Source organism: Leptinotarsa decemlineata, unplaced genomic scaffold, assembly GCF_025532065.1.
Source record: "Leptinotarsa decemlineata unplaced genomic scaffold, Ldec_3_MD MMD2_tig00026299_RagTag_RagTag, whole genome shotgun sequence".
Classification (NCBI taxonomy): Eukaryota; Metazoa; Arthropoda; class Insecta; order Coleoptera; family Chrysomelidae; genus Leptinotarsa; species Leptinotarsa decemlineata.
Window position 1 is genome coordinate 138,314 of NW_027412676.1, and position 21,338 is coordinate 159,651.

The 21,338-nt window shown below is 36.6% G+C and overlaps 1 protein-coding gene across 3 annotated transcripts in view; it reads right to left on the reverse strand.

Annotated features, from left to right (window-relative positions):
• Positions 1-2,836: 2,836 nt before the first annotated feature.
• The window catches only part of LOC111510038 (ejaculatory bulb-specific protein 3), a 35,909-nt gene continuing 17,407 nt past the window's right edge, over positions 2,837-21,338 (reverse strand). Inside the window, exons 2-4 of one of the 3 annotated variants that reach the window (XM_023165896.2) lie at positions 13,969-14,167; positions 3,072-3,132; positions 2,837-3,010 (exon numbers count right to left, since the gene is read on the reverse strand). In XM_023165896.2, coding sequence (XP_023021664.2) covers positions 2,902-3,010; positions 3,072-3,132; positions 13,969-14,167 — 369 coding nt within the window. In that variant the 3' untranslated portion in view covers positions 2,837-2,901. Of the gene's footprint in view, positions 3,133-13,968; positions 14,168-19,252; positions 19,379-21,338 lie in introns of those variants that run through there. The other 2 variants (XM_023165895.2, XM_023165894.2) reach the window with 2 other exon arrangements.

The following is a 21,338-nucleotide window of genomic DNA, read 5'->3' on the forward strand; positions in this document are numbered from 1 at the left end:
GGTGTATTTTAGGTATAGGACTGTGAGAATATAGCTTGGGTACCGGTAGCTTTGGTTGAGGCCCATCACTGTTGGCCTTATCGAGGTAGTCGTTCATAGCGCAGCTGCGAGAGAGTAGTATTCGTGGGTATTTAGGAGACATTTCTGGCATTTGACCCTTTCAGGGTTGTCTCTAGTTGATATACCTACACACCCTTAAATAAATTGTGGTAACGTTTCCTCCAGTGATTTTTGTTGCCGACTACGTCCCAGCCGAACCTATTTGCTTCCCCCTGAGTCCCTAGAGTCTATTTTGTTACAGGACATTCATCATGAATTTGATATATTTTTTTTCGTAGTATCCAAAAATGATTGAATGGTGTATGGTTTCCATTTGAAAAAATCGTGTTTCATCAGTTTTCTCGATGTTATTTTTTAGGTGGAAATTTCGATCATCCTGTAAATTATTTTCGAAAATTTGATAGACCTCTTCATGACTTGATGCTTGAAGTATGATTCTGTGAAATTTCACATTTTCAAGTGTTACTGTCTATGAGTTATGATTTTTTCGGAGTGGTGCTGTAACTGTCAAATTCTTCAGAAAAAAATTAATATCTCGAAAACTAACAAATTTAGGTATAGGCATTGTTGTACAAAGTGGGCCTGAAATATGCTGAGGAATTCAAAAATGTAATAAAATACAGGTTGTTTTATCTGAAATAAGGAAATTGCCCTCAACTTCCGGTACAACGGAAAGAGACCGAAAGTTGAAAATATCCTAGTTGAGAAGGCCATTTTGTAAAACTCACTACCACAAAATTTCAAGTTTTTATTCTGAATCGTTGTCTATATATTCCTATATAGCTCGTCGCTCGTCGTGAAAGACCCTGTATAGTATGAAATTAAGTATGAAATGAATCTTTCAGAATGAATACAACTGACAGAATTTGCAGTCAGAAAATATATTGTATCTGTCGAAGAAAATTGGAAAAAACATAATAAAATCATTATAATTAATCAGAAATGATGAAATGTTTGAAAAGAAGAGTCGTAAACAGCTTCCTGAGTTACTAACATTAAATGATGCTTAGATATAGGTAAAAAGAGAAATGTAGCTAATTTCAAAAATATCTATCAAAATTGTAAGTTTACTAGTTTCAGAAATATAAAATTTCAAAATTTTATCGCGACTTGTGATTCGTATCCAAGAAAATGGAAGGTTATTCAACTTTTTTGTCAACAAGAGGATTCCTTCCCAAGCCGATAAGATAGAAGTCCTACGGGGCCGTAGCGAAAAGAAAAACCAGGGAGGGAAGGAATCCAAATTTTCCCAACCCCACCAGCAAAATTTCCCAATTTCCCTATAATATAATAATTTTATTATTCAGCTATCCAAAGATTGGCTGAATGCTTATGCCCGTTAGGGTATGCACAAACAAATATAAATTTTGGTAATTATAAAAATAATAAAGGAGAATTATTCTACTTTGGACCAAGGTCCTTGTTCTTCCACCATATCCACCATGTATAGTAATATTCAATACAAATGAAAGGAAACAACACTTAAATAATATTGTGCTGTTTGTTTTCTACTATTATTTTTTCTATCTTCACGGCCCGAAATTTCCAAACTTTTCCAAGTCGAAAAAACAGCGAAAAGTTGGGAATTTTGTAAAATTGTCACTTCAAAATTTGTGGAATATTCTCTTATTTGGGAGAAATTGAACTTTTTTTGAAGTTTTCAAACAACTCAGAATTTTAAAGTATGGGATCTCCAAGTTACGCATGTTGGGAAATCTCAACCTTCTCCTGGTTCTTTCCCTTTTCTTATCACCTCTCTCTTTCTTTTCTCTCATTTTTATTTTTTTAAATTTTATTTCATTTTGTTACTATTATTTTTTTCTATCTTCACGGCCAAAATTTCCCAACTTTTTCCCAAGTCGAAAAAGCAGGGGGGGAGGCTCCCCCCATCCCCAAAGGCAACGGCCGGGGAGGCTCCCTCCATGGCGACGGCCCTGAAGCCCTGCTAATTTTATATCCACAAATATTTGAAAACTAAATCAGAAACAATTGATATATAAGTATTCTACTAATAATAAATTAAAATTGAATGAAATCTAATACTATCTACCTGTAAAAGCCTATCCATCAAGTAAGAAAAAAGACAAAGTATACTGAGGCAGTGTTCTGACTTCCAAAGGCCAGTTCCGGTGATTTTAGGCAACTTGCTACATCACTTCACACGAGAAGGAGAGAAACCAGGTATTTATACCAACAATATCCAAAGTTTGAACTTGTCACCGAATAAAACATATATGCATATACAATATTTGTTGAGAAAAATTCCTATACATTGAGATATAGGAATTCAAATTCAACAAAAAAGTCAACCCAAGTTTATAGAGCTTGAATAATAAATAAAAACAAAAAATGTTCCATAAAATTAAAATTTCAAATAGAACACCCTGTATTTTTTTTTGGTCTGAACAATATAAAATTCAACTGTCTTCCTTTTCATATTCTCTACCCAACCTGGACAGTAGTACTTATTTCAATGCATTCTTGGAATCAAAATAGCTCTGAAACGACATTCATTCATGGATTTGACCAATACCTGATGGGAATAGTTTAATAAAACCCTTACTATATTTCATTTCATTTCATTCTGCTAGAATATCTCACGGCAGACAAAAAAGTTCATTGTATAAAGTATAATATATGGAACACAACATGCATAATCACTACCAATGTATACCTCAATTCCTTCTGGAACTTTGAGTGGTGATTTATTTTAGAGATGTAGACAAAATGTTTCCATTGAAACTGAATCAAAGTTAGTTCAGAAAATCAATGAAACTTCTCAGTATCATCTATTTGTAAACTATAATACATACACATCTTCATCTAATAGAAACTAATATTCTAAGATTGTTGTCCTTGTCTAGGAATTGACAATAGGTTCAACACTGACTTCTGTCTTCTTGGTCTCCAAATATCTCTTCTTATAGTTTCCTGCAGGATCGTATTTATCCTGTAAAGGATTCCAATAATCAGGTTTATTGTCAATCAGATATCTCATGATAATTTCAGACCCCTCTTTCTGTTTCTCGCTACATTTGCTGCAGTCCGTCTCTATAGCATCTGGCATATTTTCTGAAATATAAAACATGTTTAAAGAACCGAAACAAGCACTTCTCCCGATCACTAATAATTCCAGAGTTCTGTGAAAATATTTGATTCTATGTTGAGATAAAATTAAAGATCTGTAGGAAAATTTCTAGATAGAATAAAAATGGTCTGTGGTCTGTAAAAAGCAGTAATCATAATTCTCAACAAGTAGCGGTTGCCATAATAGGAAAATCTTTCTATTTTTCCTGAAACTCCAAATTTTTTATGAAATATTTCTATTTTTCTCTCAATGTTTTCAAAACACGCATAAAATTTCGATATTTCATTATTATTTCCATGGTTTCACATATACTTGTGAATAAAAATTTATGATAATCGATGAAGTTTTTTCAGGTACCACTAATTTTCACCAAGGAATTCAATAGATACTCAATGATTGGTTTTTCGTCGACTGATTTCCACAACACAATCAGTTTATTTATTTATTTATTTACAGCTTTGGCAACTCAACAGAACAAAAGTTCCAATTATAGAGTCGTACAGAAATTACAAGATTCATCATTACATTCAAAGAGTTGAGCTAGATCAAACTAAAGATAATTATTTACAAATAGAAATAAAAATACAGTTACCGTACCTAGTGCGTAGTATGTTTCTACAAGAAAATCTTACTTTTGAAAGGGGTAAGTGAAATAGGTCAACAGAGGAAAAAGTGGAATTGTATATTTGTTGCATACGTGATATTGAAGCGTTTAAGAAATAATTACTACTTGCTGGAGACAACTTGAATAAATCATCATTGCACATGGAATAAACATTTGCCTTGAACGATATCTTTGTCAAACAATATTCTGAATCGATTTTATTGTTCAACAATTTACTAAGAAAAATGTTGCAAATATATATATATATATATATATATATATATATATATATATATATATATATATATATATATATCACATCACCTTCACGTGAGGTAATCATGCCCTCAAATCGTTTGTGCAGAATATCCTGTGTGGCATAAATTGTGTGGCATGTATCCCCGTTGAAATCACATATCAGTGGTGTTCATATCATCTAATTCAGGCCAAAAGCAGTTGGTATTCATCGACCTATAGTGCTCGCCGTTGACAGTGATCGCCTGGCCAACGTTATTCTCAAAGAAATATGGACCGATGACGCCACCAGCCCAAAATCCACACCGAACAGTGACTTTTTCGGGATGCTTGTAAGCTCTTGGATTTCATATGCATTAGTATCGTCCTAAATTCGACAATTTTCTTTGTTCACGTACCCATCCAACTCTCCAACTCCTGATCCAACAACTGAACCTTAAAAAAAGGGTTTGGTGGTGCAGACAGGAAACGACTGAGTCGTCTCCTCAACCGGCTTGTACCAAATTATCGAGTGGCGTACGCAGAATCTGTCTCAGGTGGGGAACAAACCCCCCATGAGCAGGTTAGCAAACGTTTGCGCTCGAGTGATGATTCACCAAAACCAGAGGCGAAAAAGTCCTGCACGTCTGAATCTAAGGCATCATCAGGTGTAGCTGACGTGCAAAAACCCTCATATGGGAAGGTTGTCGTGGGTATCAAGGTAGGAATCTTGCAACTTGACTATCCGACTACCTCATTAACAGATCATATACTTTATGGCTGTCCGCTGGGGACCGAATCAGGTCTTTAGAGTTCGGCAGAGCCGTACTCTTACCATCTGTCCTAAAGGACCACTCACCATACAAACTAATCGGCTTTGTTAAGAAGCTGGGTTTATTTTACTGAGTGTGAATAGGTGTGAGCCACAATAAACCCATGCGGATTGCGGTAGATGGTCGAATAAACCCACTCACTTTGGACCTAACCTAACCCATCCATCCAGAAATGGGTCTCATCGCTGAAGATGATTTTTCGATGAAAATTTGGGTCAGTTACCAACTGTTCTAGAGCCCATTCAGCAAAGACACACCGTTGTCTATGGTCGTTTACCTTCAGCTCCCGGGTCAGTTGAATTTGTACGGGTGCAAGCCCAAGCCACGACGCAAAATTCGCCAAGTTGTGGTCTGCGAAAGGCTGAGTTCTTATAAGTGAAGCAAAACGACTGCCTCGGATTCTTCTGTACACTCTCAAGGTGCGTATTCACCAAAAAAGCGAGCACGAGCGAACAAAAGCGAACAAGAGTGAACGAGTATTCCGCATCAATAATCAATAATGAGCGAATACGAGCAAACATACACGAATGCTCGCTCGTGCTCGCTTTTTTTATGAATACGCACCTTCAGACATATTTACCGCGTACGTACTGCTCGCACAAAGTAGATGGATCAACTACGACTACGAACTTGAAGATATTCGCTCTGGTGTGGACGAGACATCAATATTTCGAGCAAACACGAGCGAACATGAGCGAACACGAGCAAACATACACGAATGCTCGCTCGTGCTCGCTTTTTTGGTGAATACGCACCTTAAAGGTGCACCCTTAAAGGTGCGTATTCACCAAAAAAGCGAGCACGAGCGAACAAGAGCGAACAAGAGTGAACGAGCATTCTGCATCAATAATCGTCTGGTGATTACGGGCTAGCGAGCAAGCGAACGTATGCTTGTTCGCGTTCAGAAAAAATCGAGAAGAAGGCGGTACTACGAACATGAAAATATTCGCTCTGGTGTGGACGAGACATCAATATGTCGAGCAAACACGAGCGAATACGTGCAAACATACACGAATGCTCGCTCTTGCTTTCTTTTTTGTTGAATACGCACCTTAACAGACAGCGGCGATGTTTTCGACAGATCTTACGGTTCGTCGACGTACAGGTGGATCGTTTATTGAACTAGTGCGAACCACATTGCGAATAGTTCTCTTAGTAGGACGATTATAGCGATCGTAAAATGGGCGAAGCGAGCGAGTTACAGTTCGATAACCCCTTACATCAGCAGGATATTGTTCGATGACCCGAAGACGACATCAATTATTTTGCTGATATCTGCAAAGTCGGCAGTAATTTATATATAAATAGGTGCAATTGATTTGTAATAGCCAGTACTTATATTTCATAGTTATTAGTTGTTACTCTGTTCAAATAAAAAGTTTTTAAAAACCCTTTTGTGTGAACGAGAAATATAATTGGCGCAGTCGATAGGATAGTGGAAGAGTCCTTAGAAGATCCTCATCGTTCTCAAACGTTTATCCACTATTCTCCCGAACCAAGTTCCACCGAGAAGCGAGTACTCCAGGAAGAATTCCGGCCGTAGACAAGAATACCTCTTCACTATCGTCCGTCAAGGAATATCTACATAGAAATAAGTTTTTGGTGACAGAATATGCAACCAGCCATCATCGTCATCCTGTAAGCACAAATGAACTCAACTTCATCAATTGCAAATACTATTTTACGTCCCCCTAGATTAGTTTTACCAAATTCACCTTCAAATACCAACACGATGGAAGCCCAAATGAATTATACCAGTTCATCAACGTATCACCAATGATTCTGAACGAATATTGGAATACTGAAGACCCCGGTTGTTTTCAGAACCATATATTGATACAAGGGCTACTCAACAAGCTACGAGGCAGAGCCAAAGACGTCATCTCAGTTTATGGAGGTAGTGAGTGGAGCAGCATCAAAGGAACTCTAATTCAAAACTTCGCCGACCAATGGAATGGAAATTCCTTAACGAGAGATTTGGTAAACCTGCGACAAGACCCAGAACGAAACACCACAACGTTTTTACTAAAAAGTCATGGGACTTTTAAACACAATATCAAACTATATCTAATTACACACCGCCGATGATACGATAAAGATCAGCAAGAAAAGTTTTTTCCAACAACAAGCTCTAACAACATTCCTAGCCGGACTACGAGAGCCCCTGGGATCCACCATAAGAGCAATGAAACCAATAGACTTGGCAACAGCAATGCAGTACATCCAAGAAGAAAACAATATCCGTTATCTACAAAGGACGTTTGGATCCCCTCAAGTCTCCAAGAAACCACTCCAGACTCAGCAAAGAACCGCAAATCACCAATATGCCCAACAATCAATACCACAGCGGATGTACCAACCCATGCAACACTTTCAACGACCCGGACAACAACAACCTCATCAGGCAATGGGACTCCAACCACAATTTCAACAACCGACCTTCAGACCACATTGGCAACCAAATACTCAACAGAGACAGATGTGTCCTTCAGTCCAACCACAACGTTTTGGACAGAATCAACCAAACAGGCAGAACGGACAAGAACCAACACCAATGACATCAGTACCAGAAATACTTATGGAGCACCAACGAGGAGCATGAGAACCCAACCTCAGGCAAGACCAAATTTCAATCCAGCTCCCATGTTCAACATTGAGCAACATTGAGCAACATGACGAAGACTTTGGATATGAAGTAAACCCCTATTACATTGAATAAACCTGCTCTTATCCCAATCAAGAACCAACTGAAGAATTCCAGGTTCAAGAAGACCAACAGGAACCAGATGTAAATTTTCCATTGGATCCAGGACAAAACCAAGAAATATAGTGGAACTGCATACATTCGACGATAAGAGAGAACTTTCTTATATAACCATTGCAAATCCTCCCCTCAAATTCCTCATTGACACCGGATCAATAAAATCCTTTCTCAATCCTGAATTAGCTCTCCAATATTACAAAGATTGCATCAAAAAAGATCCCTTTGTCGTCACTTCCATTTTCCAGAACTATTCTCAAGATTACAGTGTAGAAATTCCCATATTTCCTGAGTTTAACTCAAACGGCATTCTGAAATTCTACCTCTTCAAATTCCACAAAACTTTTGATGGCCTCATTGGACTCGACAACCTGACATTTCTCAAAGCTGACCTGAATTTTCCTGAATCCTCTCTTTTAACCGAATACTCTTCTCTCCCAATCCAGTACTACGAAACCAATAAGACCCAGTTCTACTCTATTCAACTGGAGCCAGACAGCGTGACTCAAGTACGACTACCGGTGAAAGAGAAGAATGGAACTATCATGATACCAAGACAGGAACTGCAAAGCGCTTACATCCGTGAAGCTCTCACTGATGCCCGTGATCATCTAGCCCGGACGGAAATTGTCCACTTCAGTCCAGATAAACTCCAAATCGTTCTAGCCGAACCAGTACGCAGCAGCCTAATAAATCTTCAAGAGCATCATATCTATTCTGCTGACATAATCCCATCAGGAAACAGAGACCCAATCAACAACATGGATGATCTAATCAGAACAGACCACCTGAATCCAGAAGAGGAGATGCATAGCAGAAAATTATGCGGAAGATATGCTGATATTTTTCACCATCCAGATTCCTCAGTCACATTCACCAATCAGGTCAAACACCATATAAAAACCAGAGACGAAATCCCAGTCTATACAAAATCATACCGATATCCGTATGTACACAAGGAAGAAGTCAAGAAGCAAATAACTTCGTTATTGGACCAAATAATCATCAGACCTAGCCAATCTCCCTGTTCCTCACCAATTTGGGTCGTTCCAAAAAAACTGGACGACTCTGGAAAAGCAAAATGGCGTATCGTTGTGGATTTCCGCAAAGTCAACGAGAAGACAATAGACGACCGCTACCCTATTCCGAACATTTCTGACATCCTCGACAAACTGGGAAGGTGTCAATAATTCACTACCCTGGATTTGGCAAGCGGATTCCACCAAATAGAGATGGCAGAGGAGGACATCCCTAAGACCGCATTCAACGTCGAAAACGGACACTACGAGTACCTGCGTATGTCGTTTGGACTGAAAAATGCTCCAGCGACCTTTCAAAGGGTTATGGACAATGTCCTTAAGGGTTTACAAGGGACTATCTGCTTGGTTTATATGGATGACATAATCATCTTCTCTACATCTCTGCAGGAGCATATGGTCAACCTCACGAAAGTTTTCCAACGTCTACGAGAAACTGGTTTCAAAATACAAGTAGACAAGTGCGAATTCCTGAAAAAAGAAGTCAGCTTTCTAGGACACATCGTCACTCCAAATGGGATAAAACCAAACCCAGCAAAAGTCAAAGCAATCATGGACTATCCTGTACCTCGAACTGTCAAAGAGATCAGAGGATTCCTAGGACTCCTAGGGTACTACAGGAAGTTCATCAAGGACTTCGCTAAGACTACCAAACCGTTAACCTCCTGTCTCAAGAAAGATGCCCATATAGAGCATACGCCAGAATTTCTAAAATGTGTTCAAACTTGTAAAAACCTGCTTACCAATGAACCACTACTACAGTATCCGGACTTCACAAAGCCCTTTAATCTGACCACAGATGCCAGCAATTTCGCCATAGGAGCCGTTCTGTCCCAAGGACCCATAGGAAAAGACAAGCCAATAGCTTATGCATCCAGGACCCTGAACGAAACTGAAATTAAGTACTCTACCATCGAAAAGGAAATGCTAGCAATAGTTTGGGCCACCAAATATTTCCGACCGTATCTTTTCGGCAGAAAATTCAAAATTCTGTCAGATCACCGTCCCCTCCAGTGGCTCTTCTCCTTGAAGGATCCAAACTCAAAAGTGGTCCGATGGCGCCTGAAGCTAGAAGAGTATGACTACGAAGGGGTCTACAAAAAAGGCACAAGCAATACCAACGCCGATGCGCTCTCCAGAATAGAGATACATACAAAGGAGCTCCATGAAGCAAATTACGTCGACGACAAGGCATCTCTATTCAACCATCCTCCATCAGAAGTTCCTGAGTCTGCAGATGACATCATCAACGATCTGTTTGGAGATTGCTTTCATCACCATTTTCCTGAAGATAAGGACCCCATACCGCAAGAACAAGAAATTCAGAATGAACCCCCAACCGAAGAAGACAAGGAATGCGTGAACCTGAACCCGGAAGTTACCCCAGACGAAGATACTAGTGGCACCACCAACCATACAGCCAGAGAAAGTCCAATATTAGAAATACCAATATCAGAGAAACCTCTCAATGTCTTCAATAACCAAGTCATCTTCAAACGAGTAAGCTATAACCCAGCAAGAACGGTGATAGAAGAAATATTCCAGAATAAAAGAAGATACCATGCTCAGTTGGGAAATGACAATATGGACGGAAATGTTTTCAACTCTTTTAAAGAATATATCAGCCCGGGAAAGAAATACGCTTTGATGTTCGAAGATGAAGAACTCTACCCCAACATGTGCAGAATCTTGAGAGAGACATTCAAGAATTCCTCTTTCGATCTCATAAAATGCAACCGCCTTTTGGAAGATGTGAATTGCTCAGCTAGACGAAAAGAAATAATCAAGCAGCAGCATGAAGGTAAAACAAACCATAGAGGAATCACCGAAACGGAAACTCGGATCAAAAGATTGTATTATTGGCTCCATATAAAAAAGGATATCGAAGAAGCTATCAACTTATGCGAAACTTGTCAAATCAACAAGTATGATCGAAGACCAGAGAAGCCAAAGTTCATGCTAACACCTACCCCAACAAAGCCTCTTGAAATAATACACATGTATACTTTTCAGGCTATTGGACAAAAATTCCTGACGATTGTGGATGCATTTTCAAAATATGGCCAGGCGTATCCAATAGAGGGATGTAATGCTATCAATACTCTCAATGCTCTCTTAGTATTCATCAACCATCATGGAATACCACATATGATCGTCACTGATAATGGAACGGAATTCAAAAATGGACTGATCCAAGAATTTGTTGATACACATAAAGTCAACATTCACTATACCACTCCAGAAAACCCTCAGTCAAACGGGATAGTCGAAAGATTCCATTCCACATTGATCGAGCACTTGAGAATATTGAGAGATACGCATAAGAAAAGAGACATCAAAGAACAGATGCTCTATGCCATCCTAGGATACAACAACTCTATCTATTCAACAACAAGACAGAAACCTATGGATATTCTGAACAGACATCTCAATAGTCAAGACCCATTCGATATCGACATAAGACGAGCCTTGATTAACAACTATGTCCAACAACACAGGGAAAAAACGAAGGAAATATATAGGAAAACCAACAAAGATTTTTAGAAACAGAAAACAAATATCATAGAGAAGAGAAACAAAAAAAGAGAAGCTCCTATTACCTACAAACCCTGCACCAAGGTGTACACAAGAAAAACAGTGAAAAGAAACAAACTGCTACCACCCTTCTTCCCAAAATCAATCCAAAAAGACCAAACAGTAACTGTCGAGACAGAAAATGCAAACGTCCATAAGAAAAATATAAGACATTTACCTAATAAGATAACTAAATTCTTCGTCCCTTTACAGCCTTCATCTGACGAGAGGACAGGAGATCGAAATCCAGAACCTCAAGACAAATCCAGGACTACTTCCTCTCAAGATGGGACAAGCAAAGATCAAGACTAGTACCCACGACTTCATCCACTACTACGATCTTCAACCCATCCACGAAGAGATATTCGCTATAGAATCCCAATATGATGCCGTCTCCACAGCAATTCGTAACGGACTATGTGACCCTTATTTCTTCAACTTGCAAAATTTTGATCAAGGACTGAAGTAAGTGCTGAAAACTGCCAAGGAAAAGCTAAAGACTCTTTATCCTCTCAGTAGACCCAAAAGAGGACTCATAGATGGCTTAGGAAGTGTGATCAAAGCCATTCCTGGATGACTCCCATTTACATTTCAATCACCATCTTCATTCTATACGTAATTTACAGATTGAAAAGGCAAACGAAGAAAGAACCATACAATGATGATCTACCAGTTCCCGAACACGAAGCATCATCTTCAGTCTTGTTCGTCCCTTACAAGACTTCCCCAGGGGATGGAGAAGTTACAGTTCGATAACTCCTTACATCAGCAGGATATTGTTCGATGACCCGAGGACAACATCAATTATTTTGCTGATATCTGCAAAGTCGGCAATAATTTATATATAAATAGGCGCAATTGATTTGTATTAGCCAGTACTTATATTTCATAGTTATTAGTTATTACTCTGTTCAAATAAAAAGTTTTCAAAAACCCTTTTGTGTGAACGAGAAATATAATTCGCGGTACGTTGCCCGAACTGGACACCCATTTTGATGAAATAATTTTATCTTTTGCACGTATTGTTGAATGATATATCCATCCATGGTGATTTAGCAAAACAGGCTGAATAAATGAGAACTTATTTAACGGATGTAGCTTCAAAAAGATGACTCAAGAACATCTTACAAAAATTTCCGTATTTTCTGTAGATAATTTTCAGTTGTCTTTTCATGCCATTATTAGTTTATTCATCATCGTTTCACCAATCAATCATCATGCCAATATTCCGTACAAAATATGTATTTGAATAAGGGCACCATACAGCGTAATGAGATATAAAATATCAACGATATTTTGAAGTGCTTCAAATGTATTTATCAAAATCTGTGATTTTCATCACGAAATTCAAGTGAAGTTCGCATTTGAAGCCTTCATCAATGATAATCCCTAAATATTATTTTGTTCAACAGGCATGATCCCATTTTCCAAAGGGAATAATTTTTGCAAATTTCAGATCAGATGGAAATATTTCTTGACGAAATTGTGGAAAAACTTTTGAAGTAACAAAAACCAATTCATTTCAAAAATACTCTTCCCTCTCCAGAACAAAATTACTGTTTTTTGACGCGCGTTTCGACATATAGCAATTTTGTTTACATAAAATATTATATACTATTGATAACGCTGAAGTAAGACATTGACAATGAATAGTAATAGTTCTCTACTTCTAATACTAGACTCAAACCAGCCATCGTCTTCTCAAAAAACAAGATACATGTAAAATCAATACTATATCAACCAATGAATTGATTTCAAAACCAGGCAGCGGAACAGTATCTCCTGTCTTTATTACTTCTGGTTCAGCCAAATGTACCTTCTAAGAGAAAAATATCTTTTTCTGTTTCTCCAACAACATATCATCTCATTTAAAATCTTCAGTTTTGAATGAAAATATCTTGTTGCTAGCGAAGATGTTCAAAGTTATGTATCCATTCATCTGAATGACATTTTTTCTCATATCTATTTGCAAGGAAAATACATGTTTGGTGACGCCCAAAATCAATATTTTTCATATATGCTTCATTGTATTCTCCAAGACCTAGTTCATATAGATGAACTAAACTAGAGAAAATTATCTTTGCCTGGTTTGGTAATTCAAAATATTTTCAAATGCGGTTTTTTCTATTGGTTGGGAAAGTGATCAAAAATGTTCGTAGATAAACAATTTAGTTAGTATTGAATCCATCATCACATTATAACAAAAAATGTGTCTCTGGTGTATGTGTTTTCATTTGGTTAGTCCTCATTTTCATTTGTACCTATGTTGTCTGACACATATATTTTAAACGATTTTTTTGGCATGGATAACTAATGTTTGAGTCCTGATGATAGATTCAATAAAGTCCGAAACGTTGGCATAAAACTAAATTGTTTATCTACGAACATCTTTAATCCCCTTCCCAACCAATAGAAAAAACCACATTTGAGGGAAAATTATCATTGTGGCCCACGTCAGAGTTTGAGAAAATCAGTAATGGTCGTTTACTAGTGCACAATACTTTTTATCAAATTAGTTGTGTTAGGAATCACAAGTCAGAAGGTAAGACCTCGTGAGTCCTTAGCTCGCACAAGTTTCGACTTCTGAGAGTTGTCGTTCGTAGGGGTAAGACAGCTGGTTAACGAAAAAAACATATTTTTTAACGACAATTGAATTATTACTCATTATTAGTTATTTTTCATTCAAACCAAGCCTTCCTTGACGCTCCTACAAATGTGACAGCCCAGTTGGATAACATGTTGGACATTCCTAACTTAACTGAGTAACGTTCACTTACTTTTGAGTTCCAAACCATCAGGAGTACACTTTCCTTTATCTAAGAGACAATCCACATAGTTTTTAAGGAGTCTATCATTTTTGATGATCTCTTCCAAGTTGACATTGTCATATTTTGTGGTGTACCTAGTCTTTTCAGGAATTGCTGATGAGATTGCCGTTATCAAACAAAATGCAGCTATCAGTGAAAGAAACATATCCTGGAAAATAAATAAACATAATTCAATAGAGAATGAATGAAAAATATTCTGGCTCTCTTCTTCTCCATCATTTGAGAAAAAAACAAGAAATTTCGAAGAAAGAAAGAGAGAAACTATTATCAATAAAAATTATCATGAACTCTCATCTCCACATGCAAACTGGAGAAAAAACTCCATCCGCAATAACTACCTTCAAATATATGAACATTCAGTTATTCAGCCTCTCTTTTTTTATTTAGTTTTTTTCCTAAGAAAATCCTTATGGAATAGAAACAGATATCATTCACAAGAACGCTACATAATTTGAAATATTTGGGTGTTTCCTAAGTACGACACGTAACTTATTTATTTCTGAGGTCGTTTCAAAACTGTCCGGAGTTATTTCATTATTTCTGTATCCATAAAATATAAATATTATCAAATCGATTTGGTTGAAATTTGGTACTTATTGTAATTGAGGATCCTAACTAGATTGAAATCATTGGGTTCAGTGACGTCCTAGTGAGTACTACAAGCAATATATTAGGTAAAAATGATACACCACTTTTTTGACTTTTGTATTTCATTCACATCTACCTTCATTTTCGAGGAAATGAATAAAATTAATACCAAAAATTAAAAAAAACAATTTGGATCGTGAAGTGTATAAGTGAAAGTTCTACCTTCCGATAAAATACATGTCTGTAATCCAATTGTCATTGATTGTGTGACACGTTCAAAGTCACCTGTGACACGTTCAAAGTCACGTTTGTGACGTTGCAATTGTCAATTATTCAATTCCCCAAGTCATTCACATATAGAACAGGAGTTGTTTGAACAAGATCCTTCATATGATCATATTAATTGAAATCCAATTTTGAGGTCCTGCAATCAGATCCTGAGGTTCTCAGGTCCAGTGATTAGGATATGTGATGTCGGGATGCTGACGAGCAAGAACACTGAAATGAGCTGGATCTCGTGCATAAACCACATACTGAAGTCCGAGTACTTCTTCTAACAATATAGAAAATTATCTCACGAATAGTTGTTGTATGATTGATTCACTTGTTATTCTTGCTGGTGAAAGAATACACCAATCAGTTAGTCACCTATAATTTCCAAAACATTTAGAGAACATTGTTGCTGAAATTGACTTTTTTTATTAAGTTCTGCTTTTCTCCGGTCAGAAAATGGTCAGTGTAAAAATTTGCCTCGTTCGTGAATGGAATATTCGATGAAAATTGTCATTGTGTGACATCGAGTGATTCAACTAGCTGCAAAAGATTAATATAGTTTGAGAATCCCCTGAAAGTAGACCTTGGACCCGCTGTACGTTAACATGAGTTAGGAAGTTTTTTTACAGGAATTTCAAAAAGGATTTTGTGTTGACTAGAAGCTGCAGTTCGATCTTCCTGGTATTATTTGAGGGATCTTCTTTTACCGCATTGAGTACAGCTTCCAGTTCAGACGTTGTTGAGTTTCTGGTCTTCCACCACTTGCTTTTTCATTAGAACTCCCAGTTTCACATAATCTCAATTGTAGCGTTCTAATTATTTCAGCTCATTTTTCTGTTTCTGTTAAATTATTCGTGCTTCTTCTATAAACAAAGGACATGTCACCCATTTCAGCGTTAGTGAAATTATTCATGGTGGAATCACTATTCAACGTTTGTTTGAAGGTGATTGACAATGTTTCATGATGAATTTCATTAGTTCGGACTTCCATTGTCTGATTTTATATAAAATTATTTGAATTCCATGAAGGAACTAAAGATGAAGAATTGAAAATGAATAGCTGAAAATAACAATTATTATACTAAGCAAAAATACCTGAAATGAAATAATAGTGAAATGAAATACAAATAAAAATAGAACAATTGAACAAAAAATTATTTAAATTAAAAATTAGGAGATTCCAAGCCAATTTACTTCACGACGTTACGATTGTTGGTATCCATAATCATCTTCGGGTGATGACTGAACTGATTCCTACGCTCATACCGATCATCAGCTCCAGAGATTCGGCTACTCAAAACTTGTCTAGATTTTCACTCCCAATAATATAACCATTACAAGGGCAAACATCGTCTTTTGTGAATAATTCAAGGCATTTTGTCGACCTACTAGGGGCAATTGAAGTTACACAGGAAGACCAACTGATTAGTTTCGACGTGGAAAGCATTTACATACAGAGGAAGCTATCCGAAGATGAAGACCTGAAAGATAGAACGAATTTATCTATAGAAGTAATTATGAAATGACTAGGATGCTATGTACGAAACTGTTATTTCCAACTGAAGGACGAATTATTTACACAAGATGAGGGACTGCCAATGGGATCGCCACTTCCACCAGTCATAGCCAACATGTATATGGAATTGTTTGAAATTCTGGCCATTGAAGAAGCTCACAAGAAACCTCGTGTCTGTTTGAGATACGTTCACGACACCTTCATTATATGGAACCATGGAAATATCAACAGCGTAAGACCTTCCATCACTTTCACAATGGAGAAGGAAGTCCACAACGAATTGCCATTCTTAGACGTATTGGTGAAGAGGACCGACACTAAGTGGGAAACATCTGTATACCACAAACCCATTCACATGGGACAGTATCTGAACCACGAATCCAACCACCATCAATCGACTGAAAGAGAAATCATCAAGACTCTATTAGACCGTGCTTTCGGGCTCTGTAATACGAAGGAAGGTCTCGAAAAGGAACTAGACATCATGAAAAATGATCTTTAACGGAATGGCTACTTCAAAGCGATGGTGGAACACACTTCAGCTAAAAGACAGCAGGAGCCTCGCAAGAAAGAGAAGCCGTCACAACTAGTGCTTGCACTCATCTACATCAGAGGACTATCGGAAAGGATAGGAAGAATTGGTTCCACGTACAATATTAGATGCTTTAGATCCGGAAACACTATCCGTAGCAGCCTCAAAAAAAACAGGCCACCAAACGCGGACTGCGATTCCAAGAATTTCATTTACCGGATACTCTGTGAGTGCGAAAAATCCTATATTGGTGAAACTAAGAGGCCATTGAATGTTCGCATTGTCGAGCACAATCAGGAATAGCAGAACATGTTTGGACCCATCAACATAACATCGAGTGGTCCCAAGCTGAGATCATTCACAGAGAGGAACATTGGTTAAGGAAAAAATTCAAAAAAGCCGCATACATGTTGTCCAACAACGTATTCAGCCAAACTAGTGTAGAGATACGCAACATATGGAAAATGGCCAACTCCCACCAAACGGTCATCTCCCACTAAACCAGTGAAGCGGAAAAAGGAAAGCGGAGAAAGTGAAAGTACTCAAATGACCCATAAATAGTCATCTCTCGGAGGAATCAGTCCAATCATCAACCGAAGACGATTGTGGATACCAACAATCGAAACGTCGTGAAGTAACTTGGCTTGGAATCTTTTATTTTTTTATTTTTATTATTTTTTGTTTCAATTGTTCTATTTTCACCTGTATTTTTTTTCACTATTATTTCATTTCAGGTTTTTTTGCGTAGTATAATTGTTATTTTCAGCCATTCATTTTTAATTTTTCTTTTTTAGTTCTTTCAGGGATTTCAAATCATTTTATATGATATCAGACAATGAAATTCCGAACGAATAAAATTCAACGGAATCACTATTAATTGATAACTCTGAATTATGCTTTCATAACAATACAAACTAGCGCTGTACTTGACTGAATTCAGCAATAATTCGTTATAAAAATTAGGTGAATGTTAATTTTTCATTAGTAAACCTATTGAAACCAGTGGCGTTACATATTTCAACAAAGTTGACTTCCAAAACGCCCCTGAACTGATTGAGTCAAATACTATTTCGAAAATAAAGAAGTGGAAAAGTAATTACCAAGTTTGAGACCAATGGGAGAAATGATTTTCCGATATTTTTAAAAAATTACAAGTGAGTACATGATATGTAATAAAGTTATTTTTCATCGAAAACAAAGATGTATATGGATAAAATGTAGCAGACCATGAAGTTGTGTTTTCAGATACTATAGAAAATAAGAACTATAGAAAATAAGACGGTGGCGTACTTTTTATCATTGGCTACACTACTCACGTCAAAATGGAGCTGCTCCTGAATGAATTGAGAGAATCAAAAGCCCATATTACAACATAGAACAGAAAACATTAATAAGGAAGGCATCAGGTAGCTCGCTTACACTCGATTTACTTATAAACATTTACTGAAGGAAGAAGATGAGTTTCATGTTTTTGATATCAACGTTCAATCAAACATCATAATTAAACTTCATTATTAGTTTGAGATGGAAAACGGTTTTTGCAGCAATCCAACTCTGGATACAACATCGGATTCTTAGCAGAGATAGACATTCTACATGAACTTTACCATTTCCAATGTCATCATTTCTGTTTTTTAACCCCCCTGGGTATTCATTGGAAATACTTTTTCTACACCAGAACAGCAAGTTGTATATTTTCAGGAGAAATTAATTTTTGGGAAAGAGAGGTTCTGGTTTTCTACTTCTTCATCTTTCTTCGGAAGATTCGCACATCTTTTTGTATGATGATGGAGAAGTAGATAGGCAAAACCTCTTTCCTAAAAATACTGTCTCTTGATGAGTTATGAGCATGCGCGATAGTGTTATTTAACCGGGAGAGATCGATGCAATTTTGTCCCACATACAGAGGACGAGAAGCGAACTTTTCATTCCGCGATGAAAAAAATAATTTTTCCACACCAGAACAAAAATCCCCGTTCAAAATTTGTGGTTGTGAAATCGAAAACTCAATTTCTAGCAATAGTTCTAACATTGTTTTTTTCTAGGGATCAACATATTCGAAAAAGAACTATTTGATATAATTACTAAGACATACTGTCAAAAACGGTCTTCATTTTCGTTTAGAACAGCGGATCACTTTTTAACATTTTTCCCAAGGCAGAATGGTATTGAGAGTTAAAAAACATTATTCTCTGAATTATGAAATTCTGATGAAGTACTCAATGATATTATATGGAAAATTGTATTCACTACTATCATATAACAAAGTGATCTCGTAGCTTTTTTTAACAAAGGAACTAACTGAAACATTAAACTGAACTCACTATGACTAGATCGCACTAAATATTCACCAAGGCTCTTGTCTTGTATTTGCTGCAAAACTGGCATGAATAGCAAAGAAATTTCTTTTATACATGACAACTGGAAGTATTTGTCTTATTACTTGGGAACAATGTCAAGTGAATTTTTCGCATGTGAACTAGTTAAGTATATTAAATTACTTCAATCCGACATTAAATTCGTCCATGAGCCAAAACGACTCGGTTATTGTTGAAATTGATTTCATAACATAGACGAATGATTATTCTCACAATCAATAGCTCTGATTCAATATATCATTTTTCGTGAACATACATAGTGGCCCCATATGAGATCATATGATCTCACATGATCTCAGGTTTTCCTGTTTTTTTTTTGGACTAGTTAACCCTTATTCACTAAGTTTCCCAAAGTTCTGCTGACACGTACTTATTTGTACTCTCAACTATTTGAACTACTCACAATTTTATAGAAAATCGTCACATTCACGATACAAAATACAAACGAAATTCAAATATTGAATGAACAGTCAAAAAATCTACTTTGCAAGACTTGGAAATTATATGAAAGGTCACAACTTACTGTAAGTGCGGTTGGCCGTGTCGAAAAGAATGTTACATTTAAACAATTGAAACATGTCAATACAATAAACAAGTCATTAAGTTAAAAGAAGAAGACACCTCACTGGATACAAAGAAGAATATTGAATTAAAATTTACTAAAAATCGTTATTTGTTTTAAAATTATGGAATTACCGGTAAAAGCCATGGGGTTTAAGAACAAAGAGAGAGGCATAAAATAATTGACAATGTCAGCTGTCATGTAATTCTGTTCAAAAAGTGTGTTTGTTTGTAGATGATAAAACTATGGAACACAAAGAGGACTATTCTGGTGCAAGTGTGATCAAAGACATCTGCTGTTCTGTAAGTAACTCAATGAGAAAACCCAAAAAATCAAATATGTTAATTAAATGACAAAATCCTCATTAGTCTTGAGGAAAACAAGTGAATAAATTATTTAATGAGAGTAAAACCCTGCCATAGGGAGGTTGGAAGTTTGTTAAGAGAAGATGTCAAAATATTATGAAATTATATTAATGAAAAACCAGAATTATTGTTGGTTTGGAAATTATGTAGATTTTCATCAATGTCTAATAAAAAGGCATATATTTCACTGAGGTGATCAATGCCTGATTTTTTTTAAGGAAATTATTGGATTGTAATATAAATGACATTTCCAAAAAAAATCTTCCAGATGTATTTCTCCCGGTTGATAAAATTTTTGTTGAATTATAGTCCATTTTATGACCTTCTTTGGAAACATGATTACTGAGAGCACATCTCTCAGGATGTAATCTACTATCACTTTTATGTAAGCTGATTCTGTCTTTGAGTAATGAGTAATCAGGGTTATACTGATCAGCAGTTTTTGCAGGGCCACCAAAATACATGGTGGCTTAGCCATTTACCAAAATAACAGTAATGACTCGGTCCCAAAACACTCTCTTATTGACTTGAAAGAGCTCAGTATTGAACAAGACTGAATTCACTGCAATCTACCTATCTCAGTTGAAAACGGCTGTCGTACTTGTTTATAGATCAGGTTTGGGCGATATCGATGTATTTTTTACGAAATTTGATAATTGTTCTACACCAGCTCACAAATGAATATGATGAAATAATAATTCTAGGAGACTTCAATATAAACTTCAAAGTTGAATTCGAAGTCCTTTTGAACTTTACTTGCCTGTTAACTTCATTTGGTTTATCAGTCACTATTAGAGAAGATATCAGTGTAACGGCTACTTCTTCTAAGTGCATTGACAATATAATTACAAACATTACTGATGAATTGCTCACCACGGGTGTCAATGAACCCTGTTTATCTGACCATAGAGGCCAGTTTGCCAAAATCAATCTTATAAATAAACCACATGAAAATTATCATGAATACAAAAGACATATATCAGCTAACGGTATAACTAGGCTTAAAAATTACTTATGTAATATTAATTGGCAAATATTTCTAGCGACCAAACTGATCCAAATTTTTCAGCAAATTTTTCAGTCAACAATTATAACACTCTCACAT